This window comes from Trichomonas vaginalis, chromosome V (assembly GCF_026262505.1).
Source record: "Trichomonas vaginalis G3 chromosome V, whole genome shotgun sequence".
NCBI classification, from domain to species: Eukaryota; Parabasalia; order Trichomonadida; family Trichomonadidae; genus Trichomonas; species Trichomonas vaginalis.
In genome coordinates, this window is record NC_067207.1 from 5,552,873 (window position 1) to 5,572,757 (window position 19,885).

The 19,885-nt window shown below is 31.6% G+C and overlaps 10 protein-coding genes across 10 annotated transcripts; 6 read left to right on the plus strand and 4 right to left on the minus strand.

Annotated features, from left to right (window-relative positions):
* Nucleotides 1–858: 858 nt before the first annotated feature.
* TVAGG3_0283640 (RNA-binding domain, RBD family-containing protein) lies at nucleotides 859–2,449 on the plus strand (the record flags this gene model as incomplete). Its single annotated transcript, XM_001323685.1, has 1 exon — nucleotides 883–1,593. The coding sequence occupies one exon, from the start codon at nucleotides 883–885 to the stop codon at nucleotides 1,591–1,593; it is 711 nt and encodes a 236-aa protein (XP_001323720.1).
* Nucleotides 2,450–2,612: 163 nt separating this feature from the next.
* On the plus strand, nucleotides 2,613–5,480 carry TVAGG3_0283650 (cilia- and flagella-associated protein 251 family; the record flags this gene model as incomplete). Its single annotated transcript, XM_001323684.1, has 1 exon — nucleotides 2,652–5,471. The coding sequence occupies one exon, from the start codon at nucleotides 2,652–2,654 to the stop codon at nucleotides 5,469–5,471; it is 2,820 nt and encodes a 939-aa protein (XP_001323719.1).
* An 82-nt stretch (nucleotides 5,481–5,562) lies between these two features.
* Nucleotides 5,563–6,883, plus strand: TVAGG3_0283660 (uncharacterized protein; the record flags this gene model as incomplete). Its single annotated transcript, XM_001323683.1, has 1 exon — nucleotides 5,834–6,832. The coding sequence occupies one exon, from the start codon at nucleotides 5,834–5,836 to the stop codon at nucleotides 6,830–6,832; it is 999 nt and encodes a 332-aa protein (XP_001323718.1).
* A 145-nt stretch (nucleotides 6,884–7,028) lies between these two features.
* TVAGG3_0283670 (ankyrin repeat protein family) lies at nucleotides 7,029–7,994 on the minus strand (the record flags this gene model as incomplete). Its single annotated transcript, XM_001323682.1, has 1 exon — nucleotides 7,029–7,994. The coding sequence occupies one exon, from the start codon at nucleotides 7,992–7,994 to the stop codon at nucleotides 7,029–7,031; it is 966 nt and encodes a 321-aa protein (XP_001323717.1).
* Nucleotides 7,995–8,118: 124 nt separating this feature from the next.
* TVAGG3_0283680 (spectrin binding) lies at nucleotides 8,119–8,800 on the minus strand (the record flags this gene model as incomplete). Its single annotated transcript, XM_001323681.2, has 1 exon — nucleotides 8,159–8,800. The coding sequence occupies one exon, from the start codon at nucleotides 8,798–8,800 to the stop codon at nucleotides 8,159–8,161; it is 642 nt and encodes a 213-aa protein (XP_001323716.1).
* A 464-nt stretch (nucleotides 8,801–9,264) lies between these two features.
* On the minus strand, nucleotides 9,265–11,127 carry TVAGG3_0283690 (uncharacterized protein; the record flags this gene model as incomplete). The annotated part of the gene is made up of 1 exon (XM_001323680.1): nucleotides 9,305–11,125. One exon carries the CDS (start codon nucleotides 11,123–11,125, stop codon nucleotides 9,305–9,307), a length of 1,821 nt encoding a protein of 606 aa, XP_001323715.1.
* A 52-nt stretch (nucleotides 11,128–11,179) lies between these two features.
* On the plus strand, nucleotides 11,180–12,249 carry TVAGG3_0283700 (protein ubiquitination; the record flags this gene model as incomplete). Its single annotated transcript, XM_001323679.1, has 1 exon — nucleotides 11,461–12,249. The coding sequence occupies one exon, from the start codon at nucleotides 11,461–11,463 to the stop codon at nucleotides 12,247–12,249; it is 789 nt and encodes a 262-aa protein (XP_001323714.1).
* A 207-nt stretch (nucleotides 12,250–12,456) lies between these two features.
* TVAGG3_0283710 (triphosphate tunnel metalloenzyme family) lies at nucleotides 12,457–13,085 on the minus strand (the record flags this gene model as incomplete). Its single annotated transcript, XM_001323678.1, has 1 exon — nucleotides 12,457–13,080. One exon carries the CDS (start codon nucleotides 13,078–13,080, stop codon nucleotides 12,457–12,459), a length of 624 nt encoding a protein of 207 aa, XP_001323713.1.
* A 3,071-nt stretch (nucleotides 13,086–16,156) lies between these two features.
* TVAGG3_0283720 (armadillo (ARM) repeat-containing protein family) lies at nucleotides 16,157–19,124 on the plus strand (the record flags this gene model as incomplete). The annotated part of the gene is made up of 1 exon (XM_001323677.2): nucleotides 16,157–19,081. The coding sequence occupies one exon, from the start codon at nucleotides 16,157–16,159 to the stop codon at nucleotides 19,079–19,081; it is 2,925 nt and encodes a 974-aa protein (XP_001323712.1).
* A 72-nt stretch (nucleotides 19,125–19,196) lies between these two features.
* On the plus strand, nucleotides 19,197–19,688 carry TVAGG3_0283730 (uncharacterized protein; the record flags this gene model as incomplete). Its single annotated transcript, XM_001323676.1, has 1 exon — nucleotides 19,197–19,688. One exon carries the CDS (start codon nucleotides 19,197–19,199, stop codon nucleotides 19,686–19,688), a length of 492 nt encoding a protein of 163 aa, XP_001323711.1.
* Between the last annotated feature and the right edge of the window lie 197 nt (nucleotides 19,689–19,885).

Genomic DNA, 19,885 nt, shown 5'->3' on the forward strand with positions numbered 1-19,885 from the left:
TTATTGGATTCTATTTCTTTTCATGTTTATAATTGTTTTATTATATTCTCTTTCTTTTATTATTTGTCAATGATTTATTGGATTCTATTTCTTTTCATGTTTATAATTGTTTTATTATATTCTCTTTCTTTTATTATTTGTCATTGTTTTTTGACATTCTCTCTCCTTTTCTGTTTATCATTTTTTGATGACGTTTTCTTTCTTTTCATATTTATCATTATGTTATGATATTATCCTTCTTTTTATATCATTTATTGTTTTGTAACATTTTCTTTCTTTCCATGTATATCATTGCTTTATTACATTTTATTTCTGTATATATCTAGCAATTTTTTATGAAATTTTTTTAATATTAGTCAAACCCCACTTTGTGTCGCCATCGAAGATCATTCAATCGAAATTGTACAATACTTAGTCGAAAATGGAGCTGATGTCAACGCTGAACTTCTTCTCTTACTTTTCATATCTCTCATTACTTTATGAAATTTGCTTTCTTACCATATCAATCTTTGTTTTATGGTATTTTATTTCTTTTCATATCTCTCATTGTTTTATTACATTTTCTTTCTTTCCATGTGTATCATTTCTTTATTACATTTTATTTCTTTATATATCTTTCATTGCTTTATGGTATTTTTTTAATATTCATAATACATATATTAGTATGGCAGCAAATCTACATTTAACCGAAATTGTTCAATACTTAAAGCAACATGGCGCAAATTAAAGGAAATAATTTCTTAAAAATTGCTTTCTAGACGAGACATAGTCTGACAGTAAACAATTACTATTTTTCACCTCAAGTATATTTGTCTTTTTATAGAATACATCTAAAATTTTGACACTTTTACCAAAAGTGACAAATAGACACTTAATTTTACAATGATCAGTGACGAGTTGGTTAAAGAACGTGTTACACTTTTGTATAAAGTTTTACAAGAAAACCCAGAAGCAGTCAATGAGTTTTATGAAAAAGATGCTGTTTTAGAGATTCAATTCGAAAATAACAAAACAAAAACAACAGAAAAATATAATGAAACACTTGTTAAAGGCGATCATACTGTAATGCGCTCAGATGGTATTCAAATTGGCAATGAAATCACTGGCCATACTTCAGGATACGTAAAAATCGAGGATAAATTCTACCAATCAAACGAAATGTTTGTTTTTTCTGCATCAGCAAGTCCAAAAGTTTTATATCAATCATCATTCTATGCTCCAGTCGAAAATCCAGATTGGAAACCTGTTGAGCCACCAAAACCAGAGCCAAAACCAGAGCCTAAACCAGAACCCAAGAAAGAACCAGAGCAAAAACCAGCAGAAGAAGTCCACGATCCTTCACAATTAATGTACAACAGAACAATCTTAGCTTCAAACCTTACATTCGGTAAAGAAACAGAGATTGTAAGAGAAAGATTCGAGAAACACTTCCAAGTTACTAAATTCTGCACTTCTCACGGCCAAACTTTGGTCGAATTCCAAAACCCAGCTGATGCAATTAGAGTATTAGAACGTGGTAACTTCAACTGGGCTGGCAGAAACATTAGGATTAAAGGAATGCCACAAGGATTTACATTTGATAAGAAAGAATAAAGTATGTATATAATATGACTCAATTAAATTATATTTTTGATACTGCTTGATTGAAATCCCAGCTTATCAAGTTTAAAAATTGAGTTTACAATAAAAATTTCTTTAATTTAATACATTCTTGCCAACATGAGTACATCTCCATATACTGATACACTAAATTAGATTGATATGAGCTATTTTCCATTGAATTCATTAATTATTGAAGATTTCAATCTCAAATGGAATACTAATTCAAAATATAGGCGTAAGCATAGGTTATCTAGAGCATAATGTAACTCATTTTATCCTGATCTCTTTGTTTTGGAGTTAGTGATTCTTGGGCACATAATTGTCACTTTTCTTGAGAGGCAAAAATGAGTGATACAGCTCAAGTCCTGAATGAATTTAAAGTCAAACTTGATAAAGTCGAAAATATGTTAAATGAAATCATGAAAAAGCCACTCGAAGAGACTTTAGCCGGAATGAACGAATTAGAAAAAACAAAATTCAAAACTACTATAGCATATGCTATTCAAACCCTTTACTTATGTTATCTCAAGACAAATGGGCAAAATCTTGAAAACAAAAAGTACTTAGATCGTATCAAAATCTTTTTCACAAAAATTAATGAAGTTGAAAGTCAAAATCAGAATTAATTCGTACCTTCATTCAAAGTACAACTTAATTTCCATGGATTTTGTTGAATATCTAGTTTTTGATAAAAATTGCAGTTCTTATAATAATAGTTCTATAAAAATGCTCACATACCATCACGTATCAACTAGGTTCTTTATTCTTCTTGTTTATAAATACTATTTCTTTCCAATTTGAATTTCTTCTTTTTTTGACTTCTTATTCATAATGAATCTTCCAAGATCATAGAGAGGTTTAATAGTTTTTTATAATTTTTAGCTTAAGTTTTCTTAATAAAAATATGAAATCATAATTTCGGTTTTTAACAATAATTTAAGCGAGAAATTCAAGATATATTATTAGAATATTGGATAAATCATATTAATAAGAAAAGTTGGAATTTATTCGTTTTTTTCTTGAGAAAAAAAATAAATAACGAAAATTTGATGTCCACGCGTCCTTTAGAGCAATCAGCTCTTTCTTTAGAGTGGGTTCTTGGCGCGAATACGTCAATCATCAATGGTGTTATTGATTTAACAGATGATACTCGCAAATGCTTTTTCTATCCAACAGCACATACAGGAATTATATTAAATACGGAAAATAATACTCAGACACTTTTATCAGGCCATCGCCATACTATCACTGCAGTTGCTGCAACAGTTGATAAAGCATTTATTGCTACAGGTGACACTGGCGATCAATCTGCTTTAATTGTTTGGGATTCTCGCACAGCAGTTCCTGTTTTTACAAAGTTTAACCCACATCCACAAGGTCTTTGCGCTTGTGCATTCTCACAAAAAGGAAACTACATTGCAACTTTAAGTTCTAATGAAACTCCGCAGCATCTTGCAATCTGGAATTGTACAACCGTCTCTGATGATCCTGAGCCAGTAGCTCTTATAGAAATTCCTTTCCCTGATCAAATGAAGTGCATTCAGTTTAATCCACGCGATGAAACACAAATTGTTACAAATGGTGCACAAACAATTATCTTTTGGCAGTGGAATCCCGCAACTACAGAAATTTCATACTACGCTCCTGCAGTTTCTTCACGCGAATTAAAGAAACCTATTGGCAACCTCATTTACTCAAGATATCTTTCAGAAAACGACGATGTCATTTTATCTACATCAGAAGGATCCGTTGTCCATATGGTTCGTGATCCTTTTGCTTTACATCAAGGATTAGATGCAGAACACAAGCCAGTCAAAGTAATTGGCCTTCACAAATCAGCAGTTACTACACTCGAAATTCATAATAACTACATTGTTACAGGTGGTGCCGATGGAATTGTCAAATTCTACGATTTCCAATTCAGATTAATCGCATGGTTCGAAGAAATCAAGAATGGTCCGATCACATCTATCTCATTTGCTAATACTTCTATGCCAAACGACCGAGAAAAATTCTCATGCCAACCATTCATCGTCGCTACAGCTACAGCCGCAGTTCTTCGACTTACAGATCAAGTCTGCTTCGATGTAACAGGCGCCCATCAACCAGAGATCCTTCTCCGAAACCATACAGGCAATGTAAAGGCAATTGCCGTAAATCCGAACGATGGACGTGTAGTTACAGGCTCCGACAAAGGCGAATTGATTCAGTGGGACATAGTCAATCATTTGGCCGTAAACAGAGTCGTAATGGACAAATTACAAGTATCAGCATTAAGATACGATCCATGTGAAGACTTTTTAGCTGTTGGCTTCACTAACGGCAGCATCTCTGTTGTTACAACAGAAAACTTCGATGAAGTCTATCAGCAGAGAATTGCAAAAGGCGTTTCCATCACAGATATCCAATACAGCGCCGATTCTTCATTCCTTGCATGTACATTGAGTGACAACACGCTTGCCTTGTTCCGTTCTCTCGACAAACTCTCTCCAACAACTCCTATGATCAGCCAAGGTGCCGATGACGACAAAGTACAGATGACAACTATCCAACAAGACATGAAGAAGTGGGAATACGTTGGTCGCCATCGCAGCCATTGGGAGCCAATTACAGGACTTGCTTTCATCGGCCAAGGCACTCAGGAATCTCCTTTCAGACTATTTACAATTGGAAAAGACAGAAGAGTTGTCGAATACGATTACGCGACATCTGCTTATTTGGATGGTGTCAAACTTAAAATGGAAACAAAAGTAGAAATGACGGCCAAACCAACGACATTTGCATGGACATTGAAAGACAACAGACCATTCTTTGTTGTTGCGAATACAGAAGGAAAACTTAGATTATGGAATGGCATGACAATGATTTGTCGCAGTACAACATTGGCTCCTTCTTTCGGAGGAGACATTGTTCACATGCAATTCGTTGAAACAGGAAGACCAGCAATTGTTTACGCGACAGATTCATGTATATTAGGTTTAGTTCTTTATCCTTTGACAGGAAATCCAAACGAGTCAATGGGATTAATCGCACATCCAACACAGATATCAAGATTAGTCATGTCTCGTGATGAATCTCGTGTTTTAGTTACAAGTGGTGTTGATAATTACATTGGTATTTTCACTTGCCATCCAGAACATTTAGAAGCATCTGCACTTTTGGCATCGAGAGAAGGAGATCCATTCATTGCGATGTTGGAAGGAGGTCAAGATGGCCAATTATACCAGGAAATCGTTGACTACTTCTACTCAAGTATGCTCAGAGTTCAAGGAAAACTCACTGATAAACCACACGAAATTCCTCAAGTTGTTCCTATCAGTGAAGTTGTTCCTCTTCTTTGCGCTTTAGGTTTCTATCCAACACAGTACGAAGCTGAACTCATTAAGAACGAGATATATTATTCAAAGTACTTGGAGACGAACAAAGAAACAGAGTTTGTCGACTTCCAAACTTTCTTGAGATTGTTCTTGAATCACAGACCTGTTGTTCCTCCTTCTTTGGATGATATTGAACACGCCTTCAAAGTTCTCGGTGCTGATGAACAAGGTTTGTTATCTGTTAAAGACTTGTTCAACATATTACAGTCAAGTGGTGAGACAATGCCAATCGCTGACATAGAGAAATGCATACAGACTTTAGTTGGCGATGAGTTGCCGTCACATTTGAACGCATACGAGTTCGTAGAAAATGTTTTAGGTTTGATTTCTGGTGAAGAAGAAGATTACAATGAAATAGCAACAGGAACTGACTCCGCAAACGCAACAATGTCTGCAACATCAATAGGTAATGGTCAGCCTCCTTCTGCTAATAGTAATGCACCAAGAGCTACTTTCGCTAATATTGAAACTGGTACTTCAAAGCCAATGTAAATTTTTTTTATTATTATTATCTAAAATAAATAAAATATTTTTTTTGAAAAATTGTATTAATCCTCTCATATTTTATTTGGGTCTAGCATGCCTAACTTCAAAAGTATGAGAAACAAGAAAATACCCTTAATATGTCAGCAAATTCGTAAGAATATATGTATCAATCAATGAGCTATGAAAATAATTTTATGCATGTATTAAAACGAACGTATGCAGTTAGTATAAAAAATACGCATAATATAGCAATATTTATATGTTCAGAACTTGGTACATTAAAGGTTGTTGTAAAAACGATGTTTAGTATACAGATCAGAGAAAGAAATTGTGAGAGGTTTCCAAAAATGTCACTTTTCATTTAAAAAATGATAATTTTGGCTTTTCTCTTTGTTGAATCTCTCCAAAATGGAAATGCAACTGAAAATAGCAATGTTCAGGCTTTACAACCATTAACAAAAGAAGGAAAACCAATTGTTATTGTATCAAATACAACAAATTCTACTCAAAACCTAAATCATACTTCGGAATCTCTTGTTCCAGAAAATAAAAAGCAAGAAGAACAACAGAAAGTTGAAGAAAAAAATGAAACACAAAAAATAGAAACTCAAATTAAAGAAAATACTGATAAAAAAGCTGATTCACCAAATCAACTAAATGAAACTACAAATAAAACCAAAGATAATAACGCCGAAATTGTAAAACAACCAAATACAACAATATCATCTGAAAATTCGACCACTGATCAGGTAAAAACGCAAAACTCGACTCAAATAAGCAAAGAAAATACAGAAATTAATCAAAATGAGAAGCAAAAAGAGCCAGAACAAGATAATAAAAACAAAATCGAGGAAACGCAAAATCCAAAGCCAGAAAAAGAAGAAAATACTACAAAGGTCGAAGATATACCACAAAATGATGAAAAACCGGATAAAAAAGCCGAATCCCAAATATCTACAAATAAGAACGAAATAGCTGTTATTGAAAGCAAGGAAGAAGTAAAGGAAGTGGAAGAAAAGCATCCTGAACCAGCTAAAACTAAAATTATTGGTCAGAAAGTCGTAATTAAAAAAGATGGTGTTGAAAAGATAGAAAAAGCAGAAAAAGAGCATAAAAACGAAATCAAAAATGAGAACAAGCGTGTTCCAATTGTAGAAGTCAAGAATGCAGGCATGAATCCAGCATATAAAGTTATAATTTGCGGCATAATACTAGCAATCATTGGAACAGCTGGATATGTCGCATTCAAGACGATTTCGCAGTCTCCAAGACAGGCAACGCTTGAAGAAAGTGTTCCTTTCAAGTTTTCAATGAATCAGGAAAATGATCACAATGATCTCTCAAAGCACGGCTTTAGCCCACTTTAAAATTATTTATATAAATTATTTATTGTTAAATAACTACAATATTAAAACGCATTTTTTTATTTTATTAATTATTGAGAGACAATAGCGAAAAACATGAAAACACATTTAGTTCCTTACTGCAGAGTTCACATATATAAAAACAGCTTTGAATTATATCAAAGAGAAAATTATTTTTAAACTGAATATTTAATATAATTCATGAGCATCTCAGATATAAAACAACATTTTCTCCTGCAACTGAGAGGACGGTATTTCCATCTTTATCCTTTGCTTTTTTATTAGCTCCAACAGAGATAAGATATTTAACAACTTCAAGTTTATCATTTTTTGATGCCCAAATGAGTGAAGTTCTTCCATCTTTATCCTTTGCTTCTTTTTTAGCTCCAACTGAGATAAGATATTTAACAACATCAAGACAACCATTTTTTGATGCACAAATGAGTGGAGTCTGTCCATTTTTATCCTTTGCTTCTTTATTAGCTCCAACTGAGATAAGATATTTTACAACTTCAAGACACTTGTAACCTGTTACTGCATGAAAGAGTGGAGTCTCTCCATCTTTATCCTTTGCTTCTTTATTAGCTCCAACAGAGATAAGATATTTAACAATTTCAAAATCACAATAATATGATGCTACAATGAGTGGGGTCCGTTCATCTTTATCCTTTTCTTCTTTATTAGCTCCAGCAGAAATAAGTAATTTAAAAATTTCTCGATAACCCCTTTCTAATGTCCAGTTAAGTATAGTAATTCCGGATTTCAATTTTGTGTTTGTATCAACTCCAACAGAGATAAGATATTTAGCAACTTCAATATGACGATTTTCTAATGCATAAATGAGTGAGGTAGATCCATAATTAGTTTTTGCGTTTTTATCAGCTCCAACAGAGATAAGATATTTAACTACTTCAAGATGACCTCCATGTGATGCACGAATAAGTGGAGTATATCCATATTTATCCTTTGCTTCTTTATCAGCTCCAATAGAGATAAGATATTGAACAACTTCATGATGACCCTTAGATGATGCACAAATGAGTGGAGTCGATCCATCAGCATTTCTCACAAGTTTATCGGCTCCAACAGATATAAGATATTGAACAACTCCAAGATGACCATTTTCAGATGCATGTAATAGAGGAGTAGATTCATTTTTATCCATCACATCTTTATCAGCGCTTTCAGAGATAAGATATTTAGCAACTTCAAGATGGCCTCCTCTTGATGCATAAATGAGTGGAGTCCATCCTTGTTCATTCTTTACTTCTTTATCGCAACCACACTCAATCAGATATTTAACAAGTCTGAGATTTCCTTTCAGGCATGCTACATGGAGTACATTCTTTTTATCAAAAAAGGTGATTCTCCTGCAGCAATCTTTGTCCAAAGTCCTTCATCGCATGATTTAGATATCATTTTTCGATTTTCTTGGCATGAAAGCTCGTCAAAAAATTTGTAGACTGTTTCAAAATCATTACAATTTTTTAGCTCTGAAATTTTCGCTAGAATTTCATTATCATTAGTTCTTTCTGCATTAATCAGATTGACTTTTGTTACTTTTTTGCTTTTTGGTGGTTGATTTTGAATTGTTTTTAATTCAGTTTGAAGTTTTTGGTTTTTCGCAGTACAAACTGGTATTTCATTTTGTTTATGTATTAAAAAATCAATAACACCATCAAGGATTCTTAGTTTCATGTATTTCTTGATTGTTTTAAAAATTGAAATCACATCTTCGAAATTTTGTATAGAGACATTCGCCTTTCTAGTGCATTTGTATAATTTGTTTGGTTTGATTGTAGGATATGATTGTTTTAGAAGTTTAACGAAGTCATTGGTTGCCAATTGTGACAAATCCATGATTTTTTTGATATCTTGCGTTTCAAACACACTAAATATCTTATTTTCTTCAATATAATCTTTGATATGATTAGCAATATATTCATAATTCTGAATAAGGCCGTGACTCATCAATTTATCTGTTTAAACTTTACAAATCAGATTTCTTCTAAAATTTAGGAATAATTTGGGAATAATATAGTGATTTGGAAAAATATAATGTTTCGCAGCTCCCAAAATTTCTAGAGAAAAATGCCAACAAAATTACAATTTGTCTCGCAATTTTTGAAAAAGTCAGCACGAAAAATTTGATTCTTCTGAAGTGAAAAAAGAATCTAAATTTTTTTTTCTAACGGAGAAGAAACTTGTTTATGATCCCACGGCTGATTTGGCTAATAGTATTAAGAAAAGTATTGATGCAGTAAAAATGGTACTTACTAAATATTCAAGGATAAACTTTAAAGTAAACTGTTCAGTTTTCTTAAAAATTAGAAAATTCTACTAAATTGAATGCAACTTATCTATATGATTTAAAACGTATTCCATGTAATGTTTGAAATAATATAGATATACCTTAAAAATATATATTATAATTTCTCAAATACAAAATTTTATTAAAACAATAATGAACAAAGTTTAAAAGCCCATTGATGAAGAAAGCTGGACCTTTTCAATGATAAATTTCTGATCTGGGAAAACAATATTAAGCAAATCTGAAACAATATCGTCGATTTCAGCCAGTGCTTCCACTTTTTGTTCTTCATCATCGCCACATCTTTCAGCTACATCAAGTAGCTCTCCAACTCTTTGGAATTTGAAGACATAGGCAGGAATTCCTCCGAGCATTGGGATGTCGATTTTAATTGGAAGATTTCCAGTAGTATTAACTACAATAGCACGCGACAAGAAAGAATACTCATCAATAATGTCATATGTTGTTATAACCTGTGAAATACTTAAAATGTTTGGTCCATTTGATGTGAATGGAATGCACAACGGGGAGAAACGCTTTTGATCACCAATAGTAGTTATATATTGGTTAGATGCCAATGCAAGCAAGACAATCTCTGAAAGGAAAGTTGCATTTGTTTCTTCTGAGAAGATGAATGTAACATCAGATGCTTCAAGATTATCCATAACATAAACCAGCTTCTTAATACCAAATGCATCAGTAAGTAATTGAGGTACAGACCAGATGCTTTCAGCCAGGAATTGATTATCATTTGATGAAAATGATTCTGACATTCCTTCAAGGATATCTGTAATCTTTTTCTTCAATTCTTTTCTGAATTCAGGATCAAGGCAAGTATCGTTTAAAAAGAGTTTTTCTGGATGCAAATTAGGTAATTTTGTTAAATATTCTGAAACTTCTGAAGCCGATCTTGCATAAATAGGAAATTCTGCTGCAATTGCATTGCAAGCTTTAGAAACCAGTGAATGATACATATTAGTTGCATCTGGTTTTTCATCAATAATCTTTCTTGCGTCAATTGGAAGAAAGAGATTATCTTTCCATTCGTTTGCAATTCCAAGAGTTTTTGCAGCTTCAACGCAAGCAAGGTACAGCATTGTTGTCCTTCCGGATTTGTTAGGACCATAAATGAAAAGATTAAATGTATGATAAATATACTTAGAAAGAACTCTTGTATTTGCTGACATTCCTTTCATTTTGATATGATCAATAATATCAGGTAAGAACTGAATAAATCTTGTATCAACACCAAATTCTTCGAATGCAAGTCTTTCTACGCCTCTAACCCAGTAGTTTGCGTGTTCATTTTCTCTATTAAATATGTTTTGTATTTCATCTTTTTCTTTTTGAGGGAATGCATTGAAAATTGATTGATAATCAACTCCTAGTGTATTCCATTGTGAAAGAGTAGACATCATAGAGTTTGAGCCTGATGAAACATCATCAATGGTAACTCTACTAAGCTTGGTTGGTGAGTATGTGTATTTTTTCAGTGCTTGCTCAAGATTAATTTCTGATGCTTTCTTAATAATGGATTTCTTTTTGGTTGCCTCGACTTTTTCTTGCTTTTTATTTGCAGGATTCGTAGGATCTGATGTAAAATCGAATTTAATAGCACCTTCCATTATATTTTCCGGTTCTTCATTTTCTTTTTCATCCTCGACGACGGTAAACATTTTAGATGCACCTCTGTATTTCTTGATGTTCTTAAGATTATCCTGAGGAATAGATTGGTGTACTAATGAATTTTCATCAACAATTTCTAACTCTAATGTAGCTCCAGCGTGGACTCTTGAGATTTCTTTTACTAATCTTCCGTGCTTTGTCCAGATTTTTCCAATAGCTTCGTTATCTTTTAGAAATCCTTTGCAAGAATTTTGAAATTCTTTATTATTCTTGCATAGGAAAACTCTCTTTGGTTTGTCATTGCTCCCTTTACGTAAAACATATACGTAATTAAGTGGAGCAGTCTTAGTTGCCTTCATCCAGTAATTTCTAAACGTACATCTTGGAAAAATTTCTCAATGTCAAATGAATACGTGAGATAGATGCTATAACACCTGAGCTCATTGAGTATAACAACATAGAACAACTTATTTTCTCCTTAAATATAGAAAATATTAATGAAACTATTCCAAAACTCCTTAAATCAAACGTTTCAGTTAATTATATTGCAGAAGTAATCAATTTAGCTGCAACTATAACAAGATTTCATTTTCCTTTATATAAAAGGCTTTTCCAGAGCCTTGGAAGCAAAGTTCCTCCATTTCCTCAGAGTTTATTTATCACTTATTTATCAGTTTCGAAGGTTCTTCCAAAAATGAAAGTCTTGGGAACGAACATTGGAGGTTTAACGCTTAAGGAAATGGAAGAAGTTTTCGAAGATGATTCTTTCGAAAAATTAGTTCAGAATGATAAGATTGAATCATTTATGAGACAAGTTCCTGGAACAGAATGTCCTAGTTTAGAATTTAAACTTGATAAGAGTAAGATTTCCCCTGCAAATTTGGCAGCTTATTGTGGAAGCCTTAATATCTTCAAATTCTTATGCATTAATGGGGTTGAATTCGATTCAGAAACAGCCAAATATTGTGTTAAAGGTGGAAATAGAGAGATAATCGAATTAGCTTATCAAAGAGGATTATCTTTTAATAATACTTTGACTGAAGCAATTATGCATCACCACTATCAAATTGCTAATTGGATATTAGATAACTTTGAAAACGCACCATTTACCATGGAAGATGCAATTATATCATGCAGTTCTGTAGCAATGAGTAGTGTATTAAAGTCAGGCAAGTTTTCTTTTAGCAATAAAGCTGTTTTTCGCTCTATTCAATTTGAAATCATGCCACTTCTAATGATGATTTTAGAAGAAAAAGATTTTGATATCGAAATGAAAAGTCCAGCAGGTTTCACACCAGCAATTCAAGCAATTTATGCAAACTGTCCAATTGCACTTGAATTGCTTCTTAAACGAAATCCATCTCTTGAATCCAAAATATTTACTCTCGATTCCATAATAAAGTCCCAAGAAGTTCAAGATCTTATTCAAGGATATTTGGAAACCCATAAAAAGACAACTAAGAAAAGGTCAAGAAGAGCTTAACATGAAAAAAATTTTATCTAGAATAAAATGTTTGTTATAAATTTATAAATTATAGCTTAAATTACTTCTACTCTTTGTACTTATTTCATTTTTGAGTTGAGGTACTTGTTATTTCTTTGAAATTTTAAAATAATTCAAAATTGATTTAGAGAAAAGGAAAGGATAAGTAAAGATATAGATGTATGTATTTATATAATTGTTGCATGTTTATTGAATGGAAAGATTAATCCTTTGCTCTCTTGGATAGCTGAATAATCTTTTCAGTTTTGTAATCTTTGATTCTTCGAACTTGACACCTAAGTCATTGAGTATCTTTTGGATTTCCGCCTTTGCTTCCAATGGTTTTGTCGATTCGACCTCGAATTCATAGAATTTGTCGCCATTAGGATATGTGCACTCATCAGCTTCCACAGTGAATGAACCTATTGGAACAACACGGCGAATTGATAAGAAATTGCCACTGAGATAATATTCTGAGTCTTTTGTTGGTTCGACTGCATCAGCAATGCACTTTGGAATATATTTATAAAGATTCTTTGTATCGGAGAGGATTAAATTTGCATTCTCGTCCGAGATAGCTTCTTCGATTTCACTATGTGTCGAAACACCATCAACAATAGATCCAGGACCTTTTGATGTGAATACCCAGCGAACTGGAAGTTCAGCTGATTTGATTCTTCTTAACCTCATAGACCTCTTCAAATTTGTATCATAAGTATTAAAGAAAATATTCATCTGATGAAGTACTCCTGTGATATTGAGTGCATAGTTTTGAATAAACTTCTTGTATCCAGCTTCATCAGTTGAAATCTTCACCTCAATTTCAGTCATTTTTGTCACATTTGAAGTCACTTTTAATTGAAGATATTAGGGTTTTAGAAAATCAACTTTTTAATTATTAACAGTAGGTATTAATCCGAATAAACTATAATTTAGAATATGACACTTTTTTGGAATTGGAATAACTGAGTTTATCCATATTGCCGATATAGGGTCGAAAAGTGACAATAATGGAATTAATCATGAATCAGGAATCGGTTTGAATTTGGAATTGCGTATAAAGTTTACTTTATCCGAATCAAAAATTCTTGTCAATAATTAAGAATTGAAAGATAGATTTGTCATCAGAATTAAATTGATGCTTCTGGAATAGGAATCAACAACATAGAAAATATTGTTGAAGATATAGATATGAAAGATATATTGCTGATATAAATAAATAAAAGATATATGGTTGTGTGTGCTGGTGGAAAATAATGTGTTAAAGAAAAATCTGAACGATTTTTTTATTATCAATTTAGCCTGGAAAAAGTGACAAAATTATCATTTTCGTCAGGCATCATTATTATTGAATTATAATTCTATTTCTATTAATCTAAGTGCAATATTCTCATACACAACTTTATTTAATAGCTCCTCATGCATAATATTATTCAATCTCTAACTTCAAATTATTTCATTTTTTGTGTATTTTGAGTCAATTTTTTTTAGCGAAGTCAAAATCCTAAACTCGAACTATTCAATTTATTAACACCAAAATTTCCTAATAGATGCATTGTAATGCAATCTCATTAATTTGTCTTTTTAGAATAACCGTGAATCTTTTTTTTTTACTTTATCACAGATTAGAAAGATTGGTATCTCAGACCAGAGAAAAATTATGATATATTGATAATATGTCTTGAATGTGTTATATCATATGCAGTATTTATATTGATATTAGGGTTATGTGTATAGTTATATTGAGAATATGTTAATTTTTGCATGCCAATTCATTGATGCAGATGAATCCATAACAACTCTGAATAGGCAAAACATAGTAATATATACTACTATAGTAGTGTGTTTAATATATGTATTACTAAGTATAAATTGACATTAGTCATATTTATGGTGACATTTTTTCACACTTTTCATTCATAAATTATTTCACACTACAATATTATTAACAATTAGCATTCTAATTTATATACACCTAAGGATGTCAATTCGGAAAATTGTTTTCATTTTAGGAGAATATAATTTTCCTTTTGGAAAATTTAAAAAGTGAGACGCGCAGGATTCGAACTTTTTTAAAAGTTGATTTAAATATATTCTAGTGTGATTTCTAAGGATAATATCATATTTAAAATAAGAATATACTAGTTTGGGTGGTATAATTTTTTCGATAAATTTGAGAGTATGTACGTTTAGGGCATCAAAAGTGTCAATTCGCTCAGCGAAAGCTGAGCTAGCTTCGTTCTCGAAAAAATAGGGAAGGAGTGAAAGAGAGTGATACAGATGTTGACACATTCATATCATTTCAACAAATTTTGATCAAATTGAAATTCAATGAAATTCAATTCACTTCATGTCCTTCAGTCAGTACATTGACATCCTTCTACATCACAATGATAACTCGTGCATCAATAGTTCTACAACTAACTCAGAAAAAACAAGATTTTTACTTCCAGCTTACAGCTTTTAAAAAGTTTCGATGATAAAAATCACTCTACTCTTGTTTATCGATATGTTGTGATAGTAGGTAACGTATTCTTATCGATATTAATAAAAATATTTTTACGAAAATCTGAACCAATTACAGAGTTATTCATAAAGTTTATGATAACTGTAATTACTTCATCTTTGTTTTATATTTGAATAAACAATTTAATTTAATTTGCATAATTTTTTTTAGTTGAAAAACAGGAAACTTATTTGAGTTTGTATTATTTTTATCGTTCAATTCATTGTATCAGTGAGTGATCCAGATATTTAAGATATTTAGAAAAAATTTATTAATTTGATTAACAAATTTTAATCAAAATAGCAAAAATCTATTTGATAGCTGTAAGCAAACAATAACTTTTATTTCAAGCAAAATCACTTATTTTCATCTAAACGTATAAAATTGTCAATTTTATGAGAATAAATTTAAAATCTCATGAAATATAAAGAAGAGTAATATTTTTCAATTTTCTTTTTTTCTTTGTCTCAAATATTTTCTGTTGGGAATTTTCTTGTTATCAAAAAATAATTTTAATATTTGTTTATTTCATTACATACAATAAAATTTTAAAAACTCTATTTCTTCTCAAGAAAATTTTTCCTTCATATGAAGAAACATTTTGTTCTCCATTTGACGCTGAGTCTAAATCTCGATTTTTGAATTTTCTTCTTTCCAAATTTCTTTTTTCCAAATTAGAAGTTTAATTCAAATTTTCAATAGTTTATATATTTTCTCAAACCGTCTTAGATTTTCTTACTTTTTGGGGATTTTCTCTCAAAATATACAAAAATAGTAATATCAATACATGTGTCTAATATACTTTAAAACCATCGTGATAAAATTCAAAAACGAAGAGATCTTCTCTCCAAATTTTTTTCAAAATCAAAAAAATGAGATAAAAAAGCACGTTTGGAAAATTCATTTTTAGCATTTTAGGAATTTTCTCACTTTTCTTCCAAATTGACATCCTTAATACACCTTATATATACCTTATATAAATCATCATAGTAATATAACCATATAGTACATATCTAGAATTTATGGTCATTTTTTGTCATATTCGCGAGTAAATATTCAATCTTATTATTAAGAAAAATATGTGTGATTTAATTATATTCTAATTCAAAATCCCAAATTCCAATTCCTAATTTACTAGCAAACCCTATTCTAATTCAATTATTCCATTATTGTCACTTTTCGACCCTATATCGGCAATATGGATAAACTCAGTTATTCCAATTCCAAAAAAGTGTCATATTCTAAATTATAGTTTATTCGGATTAATACCTACTGTTAATAATTAAAAAGTTGATTTTCTAAAACTCCATTGTTATTTATAAATTTTATTGTAAAATGTATTTTGATCTTATGATTTTTCTTTAAAATCTTCTATCGTCCGAGTTCTATGACCAGATTTTAATGGAGGACAAAGCTAATTATTTTATCAGTCTTGTTGAGAAGTCTTTGCAACCTAATCAAGAATTAATCAATCAAGCGACAGAAGAGCTCTTTAATCTCAAAAATGATCCAGATTACTATAAAATATTATTATTCGTTATCCAAGCAAACGGGAAGGATACAAAATCAGCATTAACATATCTTTTAAAATACATTAGAGAAAGTTTAAGTACATTTCCTCCAGAAATTTCGAATGAGATTTATCAATTCTTTGTACAATACGCAGCAGCTGGTGTTGAAGATCAATATCAAATAGACGTTTCAGAAATATTGTTTATTTTACAAAAATCAATTAGCGATTGGGAAAATTACATTCAATTTGTTCTAAACTGCGAACCATCATTAGCTTTGAGGCTTTTAAACAGTTGCTCAGTTGCTTTGGACCCAACAATCATTGAAGCTCATGGTCCACAACTTTTAATGTTGGCCTCTCAAGTTTTTGAAGCTACACAACTTAAACAGATCAAAGAAATTACTTCCATTATATTAATGTGCGACGATCTACCTTGTTTTTCAGAATTTACACAACAAGGATTAATTATTATCGAAACAGGCTTTACAAACCTTTCAGAGAAACCAGATGATGCAATACATTCATTATCAATGATCTTGGCATCCTTAATTTCTCATCAATTCATCAGTGAAGAGTATTTTGCAAAATATCTTAATGAATTCATCCAAAATCAAGAAACATTAGGTGTTGAAGCATGCCAACAGTTTATTGATGGTGTGACAGATGTAATAGATGTTATTTCCGAAGAAACTCTTCTTGCATATGTTAATTTCACTTTTGAAATAATTCTTAAACTTTTAGACAACGATGGCAAGATTTCCGATGATGTTTTCTTGAATATATCAGGTGCTATTCAAACGCGCAACATCGGAAATTACATATACGAGAAAGCCATCGAATTTGGTCAATCACAAGATTCTATTTCCAAAAAGATTTTGTCTATTTGTTTGATTGGAGTTTTGATTGAATACGGACCTGATTCTATTCAAGCAACTGTTGAAGAACTCAAGTATTTCTTCAACTCTGCTGTTGAGACTAACGATGAGTTGATTGTCCAGCAGACATTGCATGTAATGGCAAAATTCAGTCAGGCGCCAACAAAATTCATGTCAATTTTAATCGACTTTTTGAGAATTTGTTTTGACAAAATTGTTGACGAAGATGAAGCGACAAGGACATTGGCGTATTCAACAGCAGGTGAATTGATAGAAGCAGAAGATGACAGTGAAACATTCGCTACCATTTTCGAAATAATTTGGTCAAAACAGTCAGAAGTTCGTGAAGAAAATTTGACAGATTACATATCGTTGGTGTCAAAAATTCTTGGAAATTCAGAGGATATCGATGATGAAAAAATTGACGAAATATATGAGTGGCTTGACACAATTACATCTGAAGAACGTGACATCGATGTTCGCTCTTATTCATTGTTAGTTATTGGTGCATTGATGGTCGCCCAAAACTCTTTTATTGATGATTTAGTAACAATTGCATCTGATATCATAACTCAAACTTTACAAGGTCAAAATGTCAATGATGATTACATTTGCAACTGTTTCAATTTCATGAAAACAATCTGCAGTACATTCAAAGCAGATGCAGCACCTGTAATTGAACCTTTCCAACAGAACCTTGATGATATATTACAACATCCAGAGTCAGGAGATGAAGAATCCCGTGTTTTCCTGGATGCAATGATTGCGGCAAGTTTTTACATCGGTTATTCTGGAAATTTGTCACTTTTACAAATAACCGTTCAATGCATCATCAAAACATTTGAGAATTCTGTCTTTTCATCAACCATAAATGCATGTATTGCAGCAAGTGTTATTTCAAAGGTCTTCAATCCATCACAAGATGAAGAAATGAATAATTTCTTGCATACAAACATAGTTAAAATATATGATTTGTTGTCTGATTGTGTAATTAAGAGTCCAGAAACTGATATAATGGAATGCGCATTCCAAGCATTGAAGAAAACTTACAAGAAAGGTTTCTTGTTCGAAAAAGACCATTTTGTTGAAGTTGCAATCGATATTATTCAAAAATTCTTCGATGGACAACTCAAAGTTTTCGAAGGAGTACCTGCTTTGGAGAGTCCTGTAACAAATATTGTTGCTGAGCCTTTCTGTGAGTTTGTTGGCAAAGTTTTGCAATTAAACTTGCCACAAGCAAATGATATTGCTGGATACTTACTTAAATGGCTCAAGAATGCAGAAGGAATGTTGGTAATGTATCCTATTACAGGAGCTTTATCTGATGCAATCGAATTCTGCACAATTGATCCACAAATACCAACAGAATTCTGTGAATATATCATTTCTATTGCAGGTCAAATTGATGATCCTGATTTGCAGCATAATCTTTCTTATTTCTTGTCTCTCATTGTTAGAAGGTTCCCCAACTTGCATGGAATGGTCAGTGGAATGCTTCCTTACGTGCAGAATTGGTTTGCTACAGCTATTGAACAAGAATCAGGATACAAAGAACTTATTGCTAATATTGTTTCCTTCTTCTTATCAGTTGCATCTGTTGATGCATCATTCCCTGAAGAGTATTTGCAGACATCTTTGAGATACTTCCCTCCTGCAGATTTGGCTGAAACTGAAACCCAAATTGAATTAATTGTTTCTATTTTCAAGAGAAGCTATTCATTGGAAACAACTGCTCAGGCAGCTATTGCACTTTCCAAGTTCTTTGTAGAGGCTCCAGCAAAATCTGTAAAGAGAAATGTCCCTGAAAATGTTGTTTCTCAAGGAAAGGCATTGTTCAAGACATTATGTATGCAGAGCCAGGATATTTTGGATGCTGTAATGGGCAAATACGCAAATCAACGCCAGAAGAAGGCTATTTTGCAACGAATCCTTCAATAAGAAAAATTATTTTATTTTATAGAGATAAAAATTTCACATTTTTTATATAATTTTTATATATGCCAACTATAGTGTTTGTTCATGATCAGAAGATCATATTTCTTCATTTTTTAGAATGGTCGAAATCATTGCTCAAACAGCACTCGAGAAATATAAAAAAATTCAAGAAGAAAATAAATATTTAGACCAAATGTTTGAAGCACAGCAAGACATATTTGACGAAATCCAACAATACGATTATTCAGAAGAGATAGAAGAACTTGATAAAGAAATAAATGATATACAAAGTCATATCGATAACTCTCAGCAATACTTAGCGAGTTTATTAGCTCCAAAAGAAGATAATGAACCAGAAGCTTCAAAGATTTTGAAAAATATTATATTACAATTACAAATGCAAATATTATCATGCATAAAATCAAATGCTGATAATAATAATCTGAATGTTCCAATCCAAAATCTAATTTTGATAGAAGATTCAATAAATAAAGTCATTGAAGAGCTTGTTGCCAAAGGTAAATTGCCTGAAACTGAAGAGCAGAAAACAGCTAGATATAAGAAATTAGATGATCATGGAAGTAAGTTAATGAAAGTCTTGAATATTTAATTAAGCATGCTTTGATACATCACAATCTCATAAATTAATTGGTTAAATAATGATTTCCTATAAATGAACCTTAAATTCACTTGATAATCTCATAATGATTTCATATAAATGAATCTCGGTTCAACCCACTCATATATATAAAATAGTGTTGTTATTCGGTCAGATTATAGAGAGTTATTTGATTGATTATTATTTCA